Below are 20,838 nucleotides of genomic sequence, written 5' to 3' on the forward strand. Positions count from 1 at the left end.
TTAATGAATCTTCTAGAGGAGAAATCAGGACAAAACTCAAGCAATATCCCTGGCATAAACAAAGTCTGTTCTGCTGTGCAGGGTGCTGTCATGTTTCTGTACCACACAGACACCGAGGGATTATTGCATTTGCATCCCAGAAATTGGACTGAGCCTCTCGCTCATCCTGCAGCACAACGCAGGTAACGACAGGGGCTCTAATGACACATCAAAGGCTTCGCTAAGCTCCTGGTAACCATGAGAACGAAGCTGAAGTGGTTTGTTGTACCGTCAGCCCTGGGAGAGGTATGTTTAGCCTGATTCACGCTTCTTGCCATTGTGTTGAGCAGTTCAAAGGACTTCCTGTGACTTAAAAGAGAAAAACATGGTTTCTCTCCTGGATGTTCCACTTTTGGTGCCATTGTGCCAGCAAAGTGAAGAGGAAACATGAGGAGTTGGGGTTTGATTTCAACAGAGTTCTGCATAAGTTATTGCAAGCGCCTGGGACAGATGAGCCAAAGGATGCAACAGCTGGATTGTACGATTGCTGGCAGCTTGGCTATTTTTCACATGCTGTTTAGGCTTCACAATAACATTTCAGGGCTCAGATGCCTGGACCTGAACAGGTTGTTGGAGCAATGAAGCAAACCTTTGTGGCTATCTGGCCATAAGCTCCTTTACTCAGGGTGAGGAGCAAAGGTGAGGATGGTAATTGTCTGGGAAGTGAGGTACATTCCTCTTAGTCTGAGATTTTGATGTTTCATTAGGCAAAGCATATGGTGCTGAGGAGTCCTTCACCAGTAACAGGAGGTGGTGAGGAAGGCCAGTCGGGTCGGGGAACAGAAGGGGATGTGGGCACTCTCCTGAGTGGTGACTGATTCCACATTAAGCTCACTTAAACACCTCTCCTAATTAGAGCTCTGAAAGATGTGCAAGCTCTTGAGTGTGTGCAAGACAGACTGCAGGTGGTTGAGGGATGTGGGGGGCAGAGGGGTGAGCAGAAGCAAGCAGCAGTGCATGCGCTCTGACTGTGGGGAGAGCATCTCAGGGAGACAGCACACCCTGGCATGCAGGGGGGCAAAGCAGAGAGGTTTCAGGCAGGGGAGGGGGAATGCCTGTGTTGCTTCCCCCTTTGGTTGGGAAACCAGCTCTCTTTGTATGTTACCTTTGAACATGATGACTTCTGGCTGGCTGAAGCTGCAGGGACTTCATGGGTCTGAGTGATTTTGACCCACAAGCCCAGTAGCACTGTGATTTCCTGACTGATCAACCTGCCTGCCCTCAGCTCCCTCCAGACCACCAGGAAGAGCAGGCCATGTTCCCTGGAAGCCCTTTCCTTGTGCTTTCCAGCATGGTCCATGAGACATCCCCTGGCCCCAGGCATTAATGAGCTCTTTGTGCACAGTGCATAAGCAAACAGAAGACCTGGGCTTTGGCAGATACTCTGATTGCACTGAGTGGATAAAGATGAACTCAGTCAATAGGGTTGAGTTTATACACTGGGAAAGATTGCCAGGTGTGTGTGCCTGACGGTCCCTCCAAAGCTGGTGGCCTTCTGCCTGGATGCCCAGAGGTGAGTGAACACACTGAGGCCTTTGTCACCTTGATGGACTCATGGCAAAGACACCGTGGCAGAAGGTCTGGGTGGGAGCCTCCACAGGAGTGTTTCTGATCATGCCCGTGTTTTGTCTTGTAGGCTAACGATTCATGCAGAGTGCCCCATGCACCTGGAGGACTTCCCAATGGATGTGCATGCTTGCCCACTGAAATTTGGGAGCTGTAAGTACCCTGATTGGCCTCTGCAAGCAGCCTGTACAGAGCTAAAGAACAGTCTTTTCTATGGCTAGCATTTTGCACTGGTTTAGTAGCAGTGTTATTAATTATTGCTAATGATAAGGTGACAGAAATTTGTTTCTGATATTTCATACATGCAATTCCTACCATCATCAGAAATAGGCAGCAAGCAAATCTGTGGTCAGTTCAGGCTCACAGGATGGGTTGGACACCTCTGGTTTTGCAGTAAGCTTATTAGGGAAGTGGGAAGAGCAGCTTCCCATTGCTCTCCCTGCTCTGGGTGAGCAGTGCTGCCTCTCCAGCGCTGCCAGCCTCAGCAGGACTGGAAAACTCAGTGGAAAACTCAGAGATGTTTTTCCTTCATCACAAGATGATCCTGGAAGGACAGATTTGGAACGATAGCAGTGGTGTCTGCTGCTAGGTGTCCTGTCCAGCTTCCCTGCACCACAATTGCTCATCTGGGGAGAGCCTGAAATATATGGTTGCTCTGGCTCCATGCTCCAATGGAGCTTACAACCCCCTTGCTCCTTTTCAGTCTGTCAGGCAGGCTGCTCTCAAGTGAAAGACTTGGAAACTCTGGGAATCTCAGTCCCAACACCCTAGGGTCCTAGTTTGCAGAAGGTTTGGAGGCTGCTGGTGAGTTGAAAGCAATCCCAGCCTTGCAGGCTTGCAGCTGCTCATCTGCCTGGGCTTCCCATACCCTGCCTGAGAACAAGTTCCCTCTTTTCTCCCATATGCAAGTTAAATTTCTCTTGGTTTTGTTCCTAAAGTGAGTGGGAACCAAATTCCAAGCCACTGGTTCACAGTAAAGTAGAAATACATTTCCTAGTCCCATTTTGCCTGGAATTTCCTCCAGGTCCAGCAAACTGAGCACCACTCCCAGTCTGTGTTAGATGGAAGAGTCACCCACCCCAGACTAAAGAATAAGCCCCCACCAGCAAGCTCCCTTTTGAAATCTAAGGAAACAGGAATCACAGTCTTTCTAAACTGATACTTCCTTTCTGTAGCCATTTGGGAGTTAACTAAGGAGAAAGTTGAAAAGTTTGATTGACACCGGAAGAAATCATCTTTATCACGTGCATCTGCCCCTCTGCCTCATGACAAAATGCATCCATGGAAGTGGATTATTCAAACGTACTAAAATAAAGTTATTTCTTAGGCAGCACCTAATTAAATGTAGAGCTCATTGCCACAAGACATCACTAAGGCCAGTAAAATAGCAAGCCTTAGAGAAGAATGAATTATTAATGTTAATTGACCTTGTGAGGAAGGATATAAAGTCTCATACCTCAGGCCTAAATTCTGGGATTATTACAAGACTTGCAGGAAGGCAGATTACTCCACATTTAATTGCTTAGAATGTTTCTTGGTGAGGAAAAGAGATTAATGTACATATTTCTGCTGTACCCTTTGGGGTTCTTCTGGGTTTTTTTTTTACTGATTTGGCCTCTGAATGATGAGAGGTTTGACACAAACAGCTCAGAGACCTGCCCCTGATTAACATGAGTGTGGCTCTTTCTGAAGTACCCATCCACAAAGCATCTAAACTCACCTCTCCTGTGTTGGAGTAGGATTAAACAAGTGTTTGCACCAAAAATCCGTCGACAGCTGGAAGCTGCTCATTTGTAAGAAGCTTAGAGTGGGTCAGATTTGCAAGTAGAAGGACAATGCCAGGGCCAGACACATGCTATTCAAAGGATAGCCAAACGTGCCTCAGTGATCCCCACAAGCTGAATGGCTCATCAGCTGCCATCTGTCCCTGGGCCACCATGGTAGCCACCCACAGTGTTGAAGGCAGAGAGCTTGCAGGAGAAGTAAGGGTATCAGGCATTTCAGATGGCTTCAGCTGCCAACCCACATCATTCCTTGGACAAAGTGCAGTGAAGACAAGGGCTTTACCTATCCCATGCTCCCTGCGAGATGGATGTATGCAGCAAAGAACAACTGTTTCTAAGCCAGTCATAGGACATTTGTACAACAGCTGAGACCAGGATAGCAGAAGGTGTTGCTGAAGTTACCAGCTCCAATAAATGTCAAAGAGCTGTCCTCGTTTGGATTGGACTAGACTGCATTGCAAGCAAGGCACTGAGCCGAACCAAAACAGCTTCATGGCATTAAATATGCTCCAGGCATCCATAACATGCCTACATGCCTCCAGACACACTGTCCCAGTTGACCACTTATGTAGACAACTGGGTTTTCAGAGATGATGGCAATGAAACTGTGGGCAGGTTTCCTTCATAGACTGAGAGTGATGGTGGGTGAGCCCTTCTGCTAGAGCAGAAGGTGCTGCCCATCAAGGAGGAAGAGCATTGCCAGAGCTGTACAAAGCTAAGCCTGAGGGAGGATGGAGGTCTCCAGAAGCATGCTGAGAGCTGGAAGGAGGGGTTGGAAAAGCAGAATGTTGCACACTGGATGAGAGGAGCCAGCCTGCATCAGAAGGGCTTAGACAGCAGGCTGGCGTGCTGAGAAACACTGGCTGATCATCAAAGCCACTCCCTTCACTTGACACAGCACCTTCTTAGTATTTAACAGGTTTGCCAGAACCTACAGTGCAGGGGTAACAGTGGTTGTTTTAAAAAGATCAGAGAAATCTGATTGTCTCAGGACACAATCTTCTACAAAGCAGGAGATGAGACATTTCTGTAGCAGACCTGACCCATTGCTTGACCTGATCCCAGCCAAAGAATTCCTTAATGTCTTAATAGAAGGAGCAGGTGGTAAACATGAATTAAAAACTTGCTTTAGTGAACTTTGCTCCTGCCAAAAGAAGATGGTGTAGAGTGGTTATGGAGAGAAATCTTGGACATTATGGGGACAAGTAGCTCCTGGTATTGTCTGGAGAGATTCAATTTCTGGATACCACAGGACTGGCAAAGCCAAGAGCGTGCAGGCACTGTTGCAAGAGCTATGAGGACAAGTAGGGGTTTGGTCACAACAGCTTGTGAAGCTGGTGGTGGAGGTGTGAGTTAGAGGTGTCTGCGTATGGGAACTGGGCAGGGTAGGGTAGAGAGGAGAACTCGCAGGCTTCTGGAAGGATGCCCTGGCCCTGAGCCCAGTGCTGCCCCATGCAGCGGTCCAGTGGCACTTGCCTGCTGTCTCTCCTGTGATGTGGGTACAGGCTTTCTCAGCCCTGCACTCCCTCACTGCCTGGTGGCTTGGCCTGGAGGCTGGCAAACACAGGGTCATGCAGGGGAAAAAGCATCTTGGTGGGAGAGCACAGCACCTCCAGATCTGAAGGGCTTTCAGAGGGTTGCACCTGAGTGAGGGTAGAGATGTGTAACTTTTTCTCTTCAACCTAAATTCAATCCTATTTGTGTTTAGCCTTTCTTACCAGCTGCTGCCAGATCCCTGGCATGCCAGGGCTGTGGCTGTCCTGCTGCCCCAGCAGCCTGCTGGTCTGGACACCTTCCTATCTTGTCTCTGCCTGGAGCCAGCCCTTGCAGAGTCAGCGCATCAAGGGGACAACGTGCCTTTCAATGGCTGTGCTCTGCCCTCTCTTCCAGCTCCCTTCCAAAAACCCAAACTCCCTTTTGGTCATTTGATTTAACAGTTGCTGAACAGCCTTGGTTTCTGGCCATGCTTGGTTGTGCTCAGCCATGTGGCTCTGAGGAATACACAGCAGGTAATTTTGGTATATTTTAGGTCAGCAGAAGCACAAACCTCATTCTTCACTCTCCTCCGTAGATGCCTACACAAAGACAGAGGTGATCTACACCTGGACACTGGGGAAGGATAAATCAGTGGAAGTAGCAAAGGGTGGATCTCGCCTGAATCAGTATGACCTGCTGGGCCACGTTGTTGGGACGGAGATGGTTCGATCCAGCACAGGTACTTGTGGGACCACAATGTGATGCGTGGGCTGAGCACACCATCAGACAGGATGGACCCATGGGTTTTGAATGCCATGATTTGGCATAATTATAGAGGCAGCACCTGTGGACAGTGAGCACCAAAGTACTTCCCAAACCACATGTGGGAGAATATGGCTGGGAACATCTGGAGCAGTCACTAAGAGGCAGTAAAGGGTTTAGCTTTTAGTGGTTTCCACTGAAAGAGCCTTATTGCCCATACCCTCTAGAAAATTGATTTCAAGCCCCTAAGAATGATGTGTTGTGTGGAGAATTTGCTCCACCTTGCCCAGCTGGTGCTTGGTACTTCAGGTTTGTTTGTCTTGGATCCCTTTCCAGTCCCTCAGGAGAGCATTGGGGGCAGGGGAGGTGAATGCAACATGATGTTCAGCGGGATTTTCACTGCATCTGCTCGCAGATACTATCATAGCTAATAGAAGATCATCCCAAACAAATGTTTTCTCTGATTAATGACCAATATTAATCATCTTTCTCTCCCATCTGCTGCTCTTCCCTTCCCCTCTGAATCCAGGTACTGATAGCCTCTGTTACCTCATGTGTGTCTCTCATCTTTCTTTTATTTTTCCGTCTGTATGCATCAGTAGTTCTCTCATTTGAGGATATTTCCTCTCTGGGGCACTTGATTTTAGTAGTGTCTGTCTGTAACAACTCATATCATCTCCCTTGGGGAAACGTGGGGAGTCCAGGGAACTAAATGTCATAATATCTGGCTGATCTTTCTACTGAAGTTGTAGTAAAATGTACAGATGAATAACCTGAAGTGGCAAGAAAGCTGCTAAAGGCTCCTGTGTGTAATGATTTAGCAGAACCACGCTCACAACAAAAAGGCACAATAATCCAGCAAAATATCCAAAGCCTTGAGTGGAGGAATAGGGCACTGAAGGAAAACAGGGGTAGCTGCTTCTTTGATTTACAGCCCAGACCTTTAATAATAGAGCTTGCCCTGATTTCTGAGATGGTTACAGGTGGGAAAGGTGGAATATTTTCAGAATTGTCAGAGAAATAAAATCCCTTTTTCTGGAATCCTACTGAAGGGTCTCTCTAGGCTTAAGGGATCTTACTCATGATGTGGCTCCCTGTGGTGGAGCAGAAAAGGGATGGGAGCTGGGTCGGGAGAGGCATCTTGTGCCACGGGTAAAACAAGGAAAGCTTCTTGCCCTGTTCTTTATTGGCATTGATTTGCCTTTGTCCCAGAACAATTTTGTAGTGAATTAAAGAAGTCTCCAGAGAAGTGATTTGAAAGGACAAATGCTATGTGGAAGTCACACAGGCTACACCGGGGCATGTGCCTGGTTGTGTATGCAGGATGTGCAGAGTCAGTGCCAACAATGTGCTGCAGCATCCATCCCTCCTTCGCATGGCTGTCAGGGTGGCCTCCAATACCATAAGATACCAGGGCATGCCAGCCAGGAACAGAATGACACACATGATGCCGTTTTATCTAAGAACTTGAAAGTTTGTTTAGGATGGACCTTTAAGGGTTTAGAGATGGATTGGAGGCCAGCTGGCCCCATCCTGGAAAGCACTAGTGGCTCAGCATCTCTAACTGGCTGTCTCTGCAGGGGAGTATGTCGTCATGACCACACACTTCCACCTCAAGAGGAAGATCGGGTACTTCGTGATCCAGACCTACCTGCCCTGCATTATGACGGTCATCCTGTCCCAGGTCTCCTTCTGGCTTAACAGGGAGTCTGTCCCTGCCCGCACAGTTTTTGGTGAGTCCAGGAGCATGGGGGCATCCTCTCAGGCTGGAGAGAAAGGCACCACAAATGATGGCAAATAGAGCAAGCAACAGAGCTGGTCTTCTCCAGGCCTTGACCAGCACCAGTGAAGCTGCTGGCTATGTCCCAGCAAAGCTCTCAGTGTCTTCCCAGTCCCCCTGCTTTCACTGAATCACTGCAAAAAATATTCCTGGCTGTGTTTCTGCTACAAGCCAAGCCATAAATACTAACAGTAATCAAGCTATTGATCATCTAATTACATGCAATTGGCCGTGTCTGCTTATCTATATTGGCTTCTGAGTTGAGGAGAGGATAGATACATGGGGAGGCATTTAAAGCTCTACCTCTGAAATTGCTAACATGCCCCTGGTCAGAGCTCCGCATAACAAGTTCCTGGTCCGAGGCAGTAGAACTGTGTGGTAAATACATTGTTATTATTTTCCGCAGCTGGTTTCGAATCCTCTCTCCAAGGCAAAGTGTCAGGCTGGCCTTGCATTTCCGTATGTGCGTAATTGCGCATACATTAATAGCCTTTACAAACATTTAATAATATAATTGCTTCATGCTTTCCTACCAAGGCATCTACACACACATGCTCACAGGCCATGTGTGATGCTGTAGGTTCGTATTTCCTGGAAATAACATTGCCCAGCAGATACCACTTAACAGAGAGCATATTGAACAAAAATCACCAGGCAGAGAGGGGATATATGGTACTACCTGCTTCTGGTTTTGAATAAAACAGAAAGTGGTGTGGCTTTGAAGATCATGAAGCATTTTCTTTGTAGCAAGAGTCACGATAGAAATACTCCCAAAACCCCACAAGGCTGAAGTCCTCCTTTCTGGACCCTCTCCACAGGCTTGGACCTTGTTGCCATGCTGTGGACTGGAATGAGAGTGCAGAGAGGGTCATGGGTGGCTCTGCACCTTCCTAAATGAACTAGAAGGGTATCATTATGGTTTTTGTGTTTACTGGGGCTTGTGAAATGTAGGTCATGAACAAGGTCTATAATTTACAGTTGACCCCAGCTTCTCCTGTCAGCACCTTCACTTCCCTGGGGAGGCAAATCCTACAGCAATTCCCAGGGAGCAGTGCAGCTGCAGGGGCTTGGGTGGTCGGTATGACCAAGCTGGTACGCACAATGCAGTCTGCATTGAACAGTTGTAGCAGTAAAGAAGAGAGTGTACAACCCCTTAGCACCTACTTTTTGGTGTTTTCATCCAACAGAAAGGAAAAAGGGGAAGCTCAGAGAGAAATCACATGGAAAATAGGACCAGCTCAGACATATAGAGAGTCAGCGATGAACTTTCCTCACTTGCAACTGAACCCCACAGACTGCACACCCAACCCCATGTCTGTCAATGCCCCTGGTGGGCTCTTACATCTGCACTGGTTCTGGAGCATCCTCCACTCCCAGCTCTGGGGGAGAGCCCTTTTCTGGGGGTATTTGGTTCCCTCCTGTGTTTGCCTGAGATTTGCAATTAGTCAGGTTTCCTCAATCAGCAGCTCACATTGACCAAGAAAGAGCTGGCTGAAAAATTAAAACCTACCTGTGTGAAAAATGTCTTTGCTCCCAAATTGCCTTGCTTTCCTATTAAGAAAATAATGAGAATTCCAATTGTTTATTCCTGGGTTTTTGCCTCTCAGAAAGTATTGTCAACAATGTTATTGAAACTCTTCAATTACCAGGAGTATGGCTTAAGGGAAATGAAAATTAGTCAATATTTTTATAATGTTTTTAATGCATTTTTAATTGAAAAGCACGTTACTGGGGAAAATGGATAAAAATGGTTGTTTGCTTTAATGAAAAAAGCTTTAAAAGGCATTTTGCAACAGATTATCTTTTAAAGATAAATCATTATGATGCTCATTCTGGCAGCTTGGGCTACTGATGGGGTCCTGGCTCTGCTGGCAGGACCCCTGATCCAGGCATTCGTCCATGCAGGTCAAAAGACCCTCCAAAACGTTGAGACCCTCATTGGACGAGTGGCCAGCTTCTGGTCCTCCATGAAGTTCCAAACCACCTAGCTGTTAATGTATTATGTATTATTCTATGCTGGGTAAGGCTCCCTCAATTACAAGGGGAATGTGGGCCACATGGCTTAGGCTTTAGCTCCTAAATCTACGTGATGGAAATGCCGTGTGGCTTGAGAAGAAACTGGGTGGGTACAAGTGTATGGTCTCACACCACTTTGCCTCCTGCTGCGTTTCCACAGGCGTCACCACCGTCCTCACCATGACCACACTAAGCATCAGCGCAAGAAACTCGTTACCTAAAGTGGCGTACGCGACGGCCATGGACTGGTTCATAGCCGTCTGTTATGCCTTTGTGTTTTCTGCGCTGATCGAATTTGCCACCGTCAACTACTTCACCAAGCGCAGCTGGGCTTGGGATGGCAAGAAGGTGCTGGAAGCCCAAGAGATGAAGGTCAGCCCTGTGGCCAAGGCCAGGGAGAAAGGGGCGGTGAAGAAACGCTGCATGAGAGAACTGCGCCGGGGCCAGGAGTGGGTAACATGCAGCACCACAGCTATTCAGGAGGCTGGATGTTACTTACTGGGGTCCCCAGCTCAGGTCTCAACTGTAGCGGTTCTTGAGGGAGGAAGGGCTTGAAGGACTGTTTGCTGTGCTTAGCTGGAGAAGAACATCCAGGCATGACTGCTCGCTTTTCCCTTTGTCCTTTGGCATGACCATTTGCTGGTGGAAACGTGAATGTGTGCATGTATTAGCCTTGCTCTGCTGGCGGTCTTCTCCCTTCAACCCATAAATGCCCTGCTCCATGTTGCTAGCATGTCACGCAAACCCAAACATGCCATGGGATGTCAGCCTCGCCAATGGAGATGGTCCCACTCTGCTGTGTCCCCTGTGGCTGGTATCCCTGATTGTAGGTCCCCTCTGGCACGGGCAAGCACGGTGCAGCAATGGGGAGGTCTAACGCTCGTGCTGTTGCCCACAGCTGCTGCTTTGTAAGCTCGGGCAAAGAGGGTGGGTGGGAAGCAAGCAATCAGAAACATCAACTGGCAGTAAATTAGTGCCTGGCATCACCCACGTTTTCCCTTCTCGCTTGGGATCAGCCTTTTTGGCAGCTTCCTTCCTGACAGCCACTGCTATCCCTGCTCATGCACCCTCCTTCCTAACTGATCTAGTCTCGGCTGCACAGAGAAATAGCTTACTGTAGCATGCTGGTCCTTGTTTATATTTATTGAATCAATTTGAAAATCAGCTTTGTCCTTGTTCCTGGTTCTGGAGCCTTTATATTTTTCTCTTTTGCATTTTAATGTGTTGTTTAAAATCGTGGTGGGGCTGTATGCAAATACCTGGCAGGATTGCAGTAACTTTTGAGAAGACGACAAACAACCAGTCATCTCTCCAGTATGGAGGTCAAAGAGGCCTTATGGAGAACCACAGCCATCACAGGGTGCTGAATGTCTCTTGTGTTTCTTGGGCTCTTTCTATCTGTTTGCTTTTGCAGCTGTTGTCTGAGCAACAGATTCATGGCAAGAGGCTCCAGAGGAGGCCAGTTGATGGTCTTCCACTCCCATCGGGAATAATAACGCTAATCTGGCCTTTAGAGATGAGAGAAGCCTTTCCCAGGTCACTGTCATGAGTGAAGGATCAGAACAGGTCTTCAAATCAACCATGTTACTTTCAGGGATGGGTAAACCAGCAAAAAGTCAGGATTCACACAGCTTTGGGCAATTATGTGAACTGGGCACAGATAAAAAAGCAGCAAAGGCTCAAAAGCTTCAGTTTGTCATAGAAGCAGCGTGCTCCTGAATTTATTCAATGACCCAGCACTGCAAGACTAATAGTGCTGAAGCAATACGATAAGAGCATGCAGAATATTTGCTCACATGGTAATCAAACAAGAAAACAAAGCAGGACCAGGAATGTTTCAGAGGGAGTGTTCCTTGTGAGTTTGCTGCAGTGGGTGTCAGGCTGGAAAATCAGGAAGGATTCCAAATTCGTGGATGTTTTTCAAGCTAACCCTGATCTTTATCTTTAAAGGCTAACCCACTCCCAGTCTTTGCAGCTCAGAGAGCTCCTTGAAGAGTGGTGGGATTTCAGGGAGCTTGGGAATATGATGTGTCACCATGTTTGCTTTTCATCTTTATTCAATTGAATATTTCCAAGCAATGAATTTGCTATGCAATGAAGATGCCTCATTGGCTCAGTTTCAGCCTTTAATTAGCTCTTCTTGAAGCGATTGACAAGCCAGGTGGTTGAAACCACAAAAGAAAGAGGAGGCAGAAGAATAACTATTGGCATTTTAAAGTGTTTGTACCAGGAGTAAAACTATCAGTGACAAGCCCAGGCTGAGCCCTGGTCTCTGGAAAGCCTTCCTCACAGCCAAAAAGAATGCTCTTCATTGATGTGATGGCAAAGATCTTCACTCCAGGTTTGATTGTTTCCTTACATGAACATGAAAAAAACCACAATAAGCATCAGCCCTTCCCTCACATGTAGGCACCAACAACGCTTCCCATCCCTGTGGGCAGAAATCGCTACCTTGCAAAAGCTGCTGGTTGCTACAGGTACCCCCAGAGCGTTCACTTTCTCAGGGTGCTTCCATTCTTTCCTTCTCCCTTTCAGCCAACCCATTGGTTTAGATTGGAACAGAGCATTTTTTCAGGTAGAATCTAACATGATGGCCTGATCTTAATGAACCACTGATTTCTGCATCATAAATGATCATGATAATGTTCTGGCTGTAGCTACAGCTGGGTTCTGGTTCTGGGAGCTACTGAAAGGCAGGCAGATGTCACCATAGATGTCATCAAAAACTCCCACTAGTGCACACTCTGATAAGATTTTACTGATGTTTCTTGGACCCAAAGATTTTCCAAGCTTTTCCTGCCTGCCATCAGCAATTGCTATTTGTGGATGAAGATTTTCCTCTCTTTTGTATAGCAGAGTGCTGCAACCAACCTAGAAGTGCAGATCAAACTGGGGAGAGGTTTCTGGATCCAATGTGGAAATGCTGTTAGTAAAGATGATACTTTTAAAAGCATCATCAGGACGAAGGTGGGAGATAGCAGTAGCTGGGGAAGAGTAAGGAGCCAAAGACAATGAAAGGTGTTAAAGTAGCCAGAAAAGCTCCCTATCTCCAACATCCTCAAAACATCCTGTTGAAAAGATCCACATCAGGACAGAAGGGCTGTGTCTGAACAGAATGAGATCCATCCAACCACAGGGAGCCCACAAGGTCACTTTCTGAGTGGCTGTGAGATTGAGAATCTGGAGAGATAACTATTAATGGTGACTTTGACACTGGGAAACTCATGAACAACATTTACCAGGAAATTCCCTGCAAAAAAAAAAGGTATCTGTTCCTCAGGATGGAAGATGCTTTGGATCTTTGGAAGATGCTTACTTAAATCCGCCTGTAACGCCATGTCTATGCATAAAATCTGCTTTAGCTCTGTATCTGTGCTTGTATGACATTGCCTTAAATCCTGGGTGACAAGAAGCAGCAAAAGCAATACAAGTAGCTTCAGTCAGACACATGAAAACATTAGATGGAGGAATAGTCTTGGATCTTCATCCTTTTCATCCTTAAGACAATAATCCTGTAGTGCATGGCAAGAAGGTTAGGACCAGGCTATTCATGTACTTTTCACATGTCTTTTCACTAACAGAAAGTTACCACAAAGCATCCTCCAAACCCTTCTGTTGATATTATCATCATGATTTTCTTTCTTGTATTTTGGAAGTGACAGACGTTCACCATTTGCAGTAGGCACCTTTTCCACTGACTAACTTTTTGTAAACCCACTCTTCAGTAATTCCGAAGTTTGCCCTTGATCCAGGGCATAATTCTTTCTTCTTTCTTTCTTTCCTATTGTGGCATCTTTGTGTCAATCCCTTTTGTCAACAGAGAGGAACTAGAACCACCCTTGACAGGCCACCATTTTCAATCAGTTTGAAGCATTACAGACTCATGTGGTGGTTCAGGCTCATCTCTTTTTTTGCATCACTATAGTGAATACGCTTTGGCTGGCACTTTCCCCTGCTGACCATGCTCTGCAGCCCATATATCCTTTGTCCTACTGCACCTGCAATCACCTGTAGTTCTCCATAGCACTGCAAGTGATTTATGTCCTCAGCATCTCCACTAGAATCCATGTATCATTCTTAGACAACATTACACCTTCTTTCTCTCAACGCTATCTGTGTGGTGTTTTGGGCTGATTACTGACTCCATCCAACCTCTGAGTCTTTGTATGGTGATCCAGGGAACAGAAGATCACTGGGCTCAGCCCCACATAATCTGGACACATGGGAGGAATGAGTGATGCCAAAGGTTACACCAGCAGCTGACAGCAACCTGGCATTGATATAGCCTGCTTGTTAATGCAAGATTGCGTTGTTTGGAGCCTTTGGCTCTGCTCCGGGTACAGGCATCACAGTGTAAAACACTTTGCTGCTGTTCTCTGATAGGATCAAGTCTCTGGCACACTGCAGAGGGGAACTTTGGCTGGCATGAGGAAGGAGCGATATGTTTGCTGGAACAGCAACTGCAGTTGCTGGGCTTTGAATTATAAGAATGTCAGAAACTAGAGCTGTTTGGAGGTCATTAAAGTGACTTTTCTCTAGAATTATAAGTGGTAGACAACTTGCATTTCCCAAGTACTGCACATAGTAGTGATGGCGACCTTCAGAGTGGCCTGGGGTATAGTGCTTCCATCCCAGATTTCTTGCCAGGGAGCGGGTGCAGAGAACTGAATCTCCAGCAGATCATAGGCAGAACCTGTAGTTTCCATAATTTAGAGGTTCAGCTATTAGCTCCTCAATAGAGAGGCTTGAGGACAAAAATGTTTAACAAAAATGTTATTCCTTTCCAGTATGTGTGTTGTGGTAGAACTTATCAGACTGCAATATCCAGGGAACATATTGATCTCTAGACCACTTTTTCCCTCAGGAGAGCAGTGCAGGGACAGCTTTATGTAGCAATTCAGTTTCCCTGTGCCCAAACTGAGCTATAAACACAGGAACTGCTTTGCAACATCAATATTTTAAATAGGACAAGTCTTCAAAGCAAATGTGGGGTTTCCTCCTGTTCCTCCACTCTTCTGTTTCAATAAGACATGGAGCTCCTCACAGATGAAGGTGCAGGAGGAAGGCTGGGGGCTACTTTGAAGCTGACAGCAATAAACACATTTTGCTCTGTTTGATTGTCAAAATCTTGCCTGAAACACTTATTTATAAAGCACAGCCCAGTAAACCTCAGGCTGAACCATTTCTCCTGACATGTCAGGGGCAGAGCACATCTAGAGCACACACAGGTGCCTTGGTGTAGGCAGTGAGTGCTCTGGGTGTTTCCCAAAGGCTACCCAGCTCTCACCACAGCAGAAAACTCCACAGGCAGATGGAGAAAACGCACTGGTTGTAGGCTCTCAAGCCTCTGCACTACCTGAACAGCCTGATCTGAGGTCCAGAGAAGCCCAAGTTGATGCCTGGGGGCTCTGGATCACACTAATAGGAGCAGCAGCTTGCTACCACCACCCACGGCATTCATATTTGTCTGAATTTACTGTGTTTCAGCCTGCTGTTTCCTAATGCCTTTGATCAGGCAAGACAGATCCACTTTCCACGCTCTGGGGCAGAAAAGCTGGCCAGGTTGAAAATGTCATGTCGTTTGTAGTAATCTTATTCCTGTAGCAAGTAACGTGGCTGATTAATACTAAAATAATCACAGAGCACTTCAGATTACATTCTAGAACAACAATCTTTTTCATTTCATTACTGATTATCAATTATTTTATTACCTCCCATAGCTGCACTAATAAGTAATCATACTTAAGCGTATTTAAATGTTTTATAAGGTGAAACCTCTTTAGTCCTTTATTTGCTTCTTGTCAGCTTTTGAACAGGAGAAGTTCACCTGCTGTGCAGGGGGTACAAGTTAACATGGTTCTAATGATTGCAGAAATAAGTCGCTCAGTTAATCATTAAAGATTATAACACCCTTTCCCATAAAAGATGAATATGGTCTGATCAGTGGCTTAGTCTGATCTGGAGTCTGAAGATATTTAGACCTGCTTCTAACATCAAGTTAATTTCTGTAATTGCTGGCATTATTACAAGGCTGCAGGCCTGGCTATGATATTATTGGAGAGGGGTTTAAAGATTGCACAGAAGTCTGCTTTTAGTGTCTCTCTGAAAATCACTGTAGAAAATTCATTTCCTAAGGTAACCAGAAATATCCATGGTGACTGTGGGCACATTTAAAATGGAAGTACCGAATGAAAGCTAAAGCCCTTGGAGTATCTCTGCAGAGCAGTCTGGGCAGATCTGGCCTTTCCAGCTCCCAGTGCTACCCAGTGATGTTGCCTGCTACCTAGTCCAGGCTCAGGTGGGGAGATGAACAGGTCCTGCTGTCTGCACACTCTCCATCTTCCCGATGATCACTTTGTATATGGTTCCCTCACATGTATTTGCAAGTACCCCTGGGGAAGTGCCTGATGAGTCTCACCTTGTGTCTCAGTTGTTTTTGAATAGAAAATGAGATCCAAAGTCACACTTTGTTCCGAGTTTAGATATTTGATTCCCACCATGAGTCACTGCAGTGTCTCACATGGGCTCTTGCTGTAATTACTGTGGACACCTGTATGGAATACCTGAGTGCTACGATGAGTAGGGTGTCTGGTGTCTGATTATTAATAGATTTCATTCAATGGGCTTCTCCCTGTGGACCTGGATTGCTTTATATGATATGGTCTGTGGTACCACTGGTCTCAGGTCCCTGACAGCAACAGGAAAATCCCCGGAGTGGGGCAGCACCTCTCCTAGATGGAGCTAGGAAATCACCTATCATCATTGCTTAGCTCCGTCTTCCTGACTGCTCATCCTCATTAACATCTGAACTGTCTTCAGCATCTTCCATCATCCTTCAGTACATCATGTCTGACACAGAAGTGAGATTTGCTATGCAAGCTCTCCTCCCTGCAGCATGGGCAGCATGGCTGTCCCTGGAGCCTCGTGGGAGGTGTGCACTTATCACCCTTGATTTACAGCAACCCTTAGATACAAAGGCAAGACAAAAGGCTTCCTTCTGCCCTATACTACCATGTTGAGCAATCTTGAAATCCAGGGCTAGTGTAAATGCTTTCCATCTATTCTGTATCTTACTTAGGTAGGTCATGAGGTGCTCTAAGGAGTCCCAGAAGCATTTTGGACATCATGATATTAAATCGTTAAGTATTCCTGTGGGTATTCAGGGCACTGAGGCAGTGTATTATATGGCCTTGTAACATGGTGCAAAAATATCGCAATGCTGTCACCCAAATTCTTAAAGCCACTGGATTTCTGCAACAAAAACCCCAAGAACTAGAATCTTCTGTTGTGTCTCCTCCTCTCACCTGGCCCAGGAAGCAGGCCAGCAAAGCAGAAAATCAAGTTCTTCCTTCAGGATGGCCAGACAGGGTGCTGTTCTTCGCTAAAGACTACATTCCTGCATTGTCTCTCCATAGCTGAACCTTACATGCAACAGGAAACATTGCCCAGCTGAGGGACAAAACAAGGAGTCTGTATAGTTCGAGCCTGCATTCACTTATACTGACCTGGCAATACACAACATGGACCTGGCAGCACTCAACCAGTCAAGGAATGACCTGTCTGGGGCAGTCACTACTCGAATACAGCTGTACACACCTTTTTATACCACTGCTCTGATCTAAGGGGCTGGAAGGAGGCAACAAACCCAGCTTATGTGGGTTCAGTTATTTGGCTCACAGTAGGACATGGCTGCCAGGCCAGGACCTCTTTGTGCTACATGATTTATGCTGGGCTTACATGGTCCACCATAGTCCAGCACATCTGTATGCTGCAGCAGCCCTCAAGTGGCAAATGTCATGGGTTCTGGCCATCTTATCACCACATCTTCCCTCCCTTCCACAATAACACCTTGGTCTCTTGCTGCTCGCACCCTTTCCCATCTCCTCATCTGGACAAGCAGGTAAATTCAGAGGACAAAATGTTCTCCATGCAATTCTACAGTCATTTCATCTCTATTATGTTTTTTTCTTCCACCTTCCCTAGAAAAAAGAGCCAGTGGCACTAGCGAAGAAAACCAACAACACCTACAACATTGTTGGCACCACATACGCCCTCAACATTGCCAAGGACCCTGGCCTGCCTACCATCTCCAAGAGTGCTGGTGCCACTGCTACTGCCACCAACATACCCCCCAAGATGCCCCGCACAGAGGAGAAGCTCCCAGAGAGTAAGAAGACATACAACAGCGTCAGCAAGGTAGACAAGATGTCCCGCATCGTCTTTCCAGTCCTCTTTGCCATCTTCAACTTAGTCTATTGGGCCACGTATGTAAACCGGGAGTCAGCTATCAAGGGAATGATCCCCAAACAATAAAACCAGTCACACAAACCTTCCATCAGTGAGCACCATCCAGGCAGGAATTCTCCAGGGCTTTCTTCTTTCCTGTTTTGCTTAATTATTATTGTTTATTTGATATTATTATTATTATTCCTATTAGATTGTTTTTTTATAATGTAAACAAAACTGTGATTTTAATTTCATCCCGTCTTATGCTTTAGTTTCCTTTTACTTTGTCTCTGATGATGAAAGGAAAAAAGAAAAAGGATCATAACAAGTTGTGCCTCTAACATCGTGAGTCTGATGTCCCCCATCTGCCCGTTACCTGTGCTTCCATCTCCCTGCCTCCACCTCCTGCCATTCCCAGTCTGCATGCCACTGCCATTCCACACTCCACTCTGCTGGGGGCTGCTGCCAGGGTCCACTCCCTTCTTTCTCTTCCGCGATGGACTGCCCTAGCATGATGGATGCTCCTGGTGGAAGGGCTCAAGGATATGGAGGCCTCTGGCATCAGTCAGCTGGGCTGCTCTTCAGTGCCTGATGCTTTGTGCTCAGGGGTATTCCCTGGGCTGAGGATGCAGGTAAGCAATGCAGCAGGGGCCAGCTTGTAGCCCAACAGTGGTGGTGAACCCACCAGTGCTGTGGTCTGTGGAGCCATTGCAGGGATGGAACAGGGCGACAGCATCTTGTAGGTACCTACAGGGCTTCGGGCTTCTTCCCCCGTGTTCACCCAACCCAGATGGTTGGAGGGTGGGGTGGGTCCTACCATAGAAATAGTTTTTCTCAGGGTCAGTCAGGAAGTCAAGACAGGAGCCTTGGAGGAGATAGTGGCTGTGAGGCTACATGCATTCAGCATCAGGACTGGAAGCCATAGAGTTCATGTTCAGATGGGTGGTTTATCACTTTCTCTTGACCCCATCCACTTACCCTTCTTGACATCTCCTCTCTTTCCCAGCACCTTCTTCCAGCTCCCCGTTCATCTTCCTTTGGCTACTCAGCAGCCCTCAGTAGTATCTCACTGCTCACAGGTTGATGTAGGCAGAGAAGCCCCTACCTCTCAGGTAAGGCACACTGGCAGGGAGGACCACAGCCTGGAGAAGTCCAGTTCATGGTGCATCTCTGCCCTGGTGCACTACAGCAGCAGTGATGCTGGTTCCTGTGGGACACACCAGGCGCCACCCTGCCAGCTGCGGGGGTGCAAGCACCTCCCTGCCCCTGGTGAACCCTGCTCAGCATCCTCAGCACCAAGGGAGAACAGCAGAAGGGGCTTTTTGAAACAGCAGGGTGATACTGCTGTCCCAGAGAGCCATGTGAGCCAGGTGTCATCCCACAAAGCCATTGAGATAAGAAACAATTCTTAACTGTTCCAAGGAAAGCCCTCCAGTGCCTTGGAGAGAGGCTTTTTCTCCTTTCCTGGCCACCATAGTCAAGGACCCAAAACAGTGGTTGTCTGCTTCCCAGCAGCAGCACAAGATGGTGGCATCCAAGCCATTTGTCTTCTCTCTCTGGTGCCCGGACCCATGGACACAATGTCCTGCTACAAGGAAGGACATTCCGTGCTTGGTAAGTTCTCTTCCCCAGCCTGTGGATAGCACTGATCCTGCCCGCAGCCCTGCTCTCAGGATGGGATGCATCCCCTCTTTCCTGAACCTCCCTCTACCCCTCTGGCTGAGCTGCCCCAGCATGTTTTGGGTGCATGCAGCCAGGCCAAGGTGATGTCTTCAGCATTGCTTTGAGCTGCTGTGCCAAGCTTAGTTCTCCCCTGCCTGTGCAGGAGCAGGGCTGAGCACAAGGCATAGGATTTACCCCACCTGGAATATCCATGGGGACAGCAGGACAGAGTGGAGAAGGCCAGGGCACGTTTTCCTGCAGCATGGGTGGCATTGGTGCATGTCCTGCCTGTCCCTTACCAACCTTGGTGGCTCAACAGCAGTGCAGTCACTCCCCCTGCCTACAGCTGCAGTGAGGAGCGGAGCTCGGAGACATTTAGCTCAGCCCCGGTGCGTTCGGTCCATAAGCACATTCACACCAGCAGGCAGCATCAGGCAAGCCCCCCAAGCTGATATTAAGAAAACCGGTTCTCTCCCCATCCTCCCCCATAACATCTACACCCCAAAACATTTCTACAGTGCCTTTCATCCCCAAGGGCTCCCTGCTGGGTGTCAAGGAGAGGAAAGCTTGGGAGCTCCCCCCTTTGCACACCCAGCATCAGGTAGGAGGAGCAGAGGGAGAGTTCACCATCTCCAGCCCTTCTGCTGGGCAAGGGGGACATCCCAGTTGCTTTTGCACCCCCTGGCACTGTCCTGCTGCTGCCACTATGTTCTGACAGCCTGGCCTCCCCAGCAGAGCCCACTGTGCCCCCAGACCCCTCACCACCAAGACCCCTGTGCTCCCTCCACACTAGCACCGTCTCCTCTAGCAGTGAGTGCCATTGTGCTGCCCTTCTGCTCCCTGGGTTTTCCATTGGGAAGTACCACAGTAGCCAGCCATGAGTCTGTTTGTTTTGGAGGCTACTCAGATGTCATTTCCTGAAATAACCTAGATGAAGAGTATCTCATAAAACATTCATGTCTCTATAATGCTCAGGCCTAAGTGAATGGAATAGAAACACTTAAAAATCAAACCACAGTAAAACAGTAACAAAGAGTATATGGTGTTTACAAACAGAATTACATCAAAGGCAAGTTTAAATACAGGATCAGTGACTTGGCTGACTTGAGCTGGCCCTGGCGCAGAGGTGGTCTTCTGCTAGCCTGGGCATTCCCCGAAGTCCCCTTCACCCCAAGGGTCATGTCCTACCATGCATCAGCTCGCTACATGTTCCTGGTCTGTTGGTGCCAGTGTTGCAAAGCTCTTCATGAAGTCAGGTCTGACCATCGCTCCTCAGCGCTGCTGCCTTTGTGTCACAGGGTGATGCTCAAGGTGCTGGATGTCTCTGTGGTGCTGGGCACAGCATCAGGGCAGCATCTGAGCTTCCTCCCTCTTGCGGGTGATCCGACCTATCGGGGTGTTATCTCCTGCCTGTGTCTTCCCCCAGTCTTTCCCTCTCTGCGATGCCGAGGTGCTTGTCCCTCCCCAGGACACAGCCCATCAATCCGCCTTGCCGGTGACACCCATCTGCTGGCTCGTCTTTGCTCT

At 47.5% G+C, this 20,838-nt stretch overlaps 1 protein-coding gene across 1 annotated transcript in view; it reads left to right on the forward strand.

Moving 5' to 3' along the window:
- Positions 1-17,974, forward strand: part of GABRA3 (gamma-aminobutyric acid (GABA) A receptor, alpha 3) — a 54,524-nt gene extending 36,550 nt beyond the window's left edge. Inside the window, exons 5-9 of the mRNA XM_010021428.1 lie at positions 1,676-1,758; positions 5,461-5,604; positions 7,208-7,360; positions 9,584-9,795; positions 17,407-17,974. Coding sequence (XP_010019730.1) covers positions 1,676-1,758; positions 5,461-5,604; positions 7,208-7,360; positions 9,584-9,795; positions 17,407-17,736 — 922 coding nt within the window. The 3' untranslated portion in view covers positions 17,737-17,974. The remainder of the gene's footprint in view (positions 1-1,675; positions 1,759-5,460; positions 5,605-7,207; positions 7,361-9,583; positions 9,796-17,406) is intronic.
- Positions 17,975-20,838: the final 2,864 nt, after the last annotated feature.

The sequence above is a fragment of the Nestor notabilis genome, unplaced genomic scaffold, assembly GCF_000696875.1.
Source record: "Nestor notabilis isolate BGI_N333 unplaced genomic scaffold, ASM69687v1 scaffold13899, whole genome shotgun sequence".
Classification (NCBI taxonomy): domain Eukaryota; kingdom Metazoa; phylum Chordata; class Aves; order Psittaciformes; family Psittacidae; genus Nestor; species Nestor notabilis.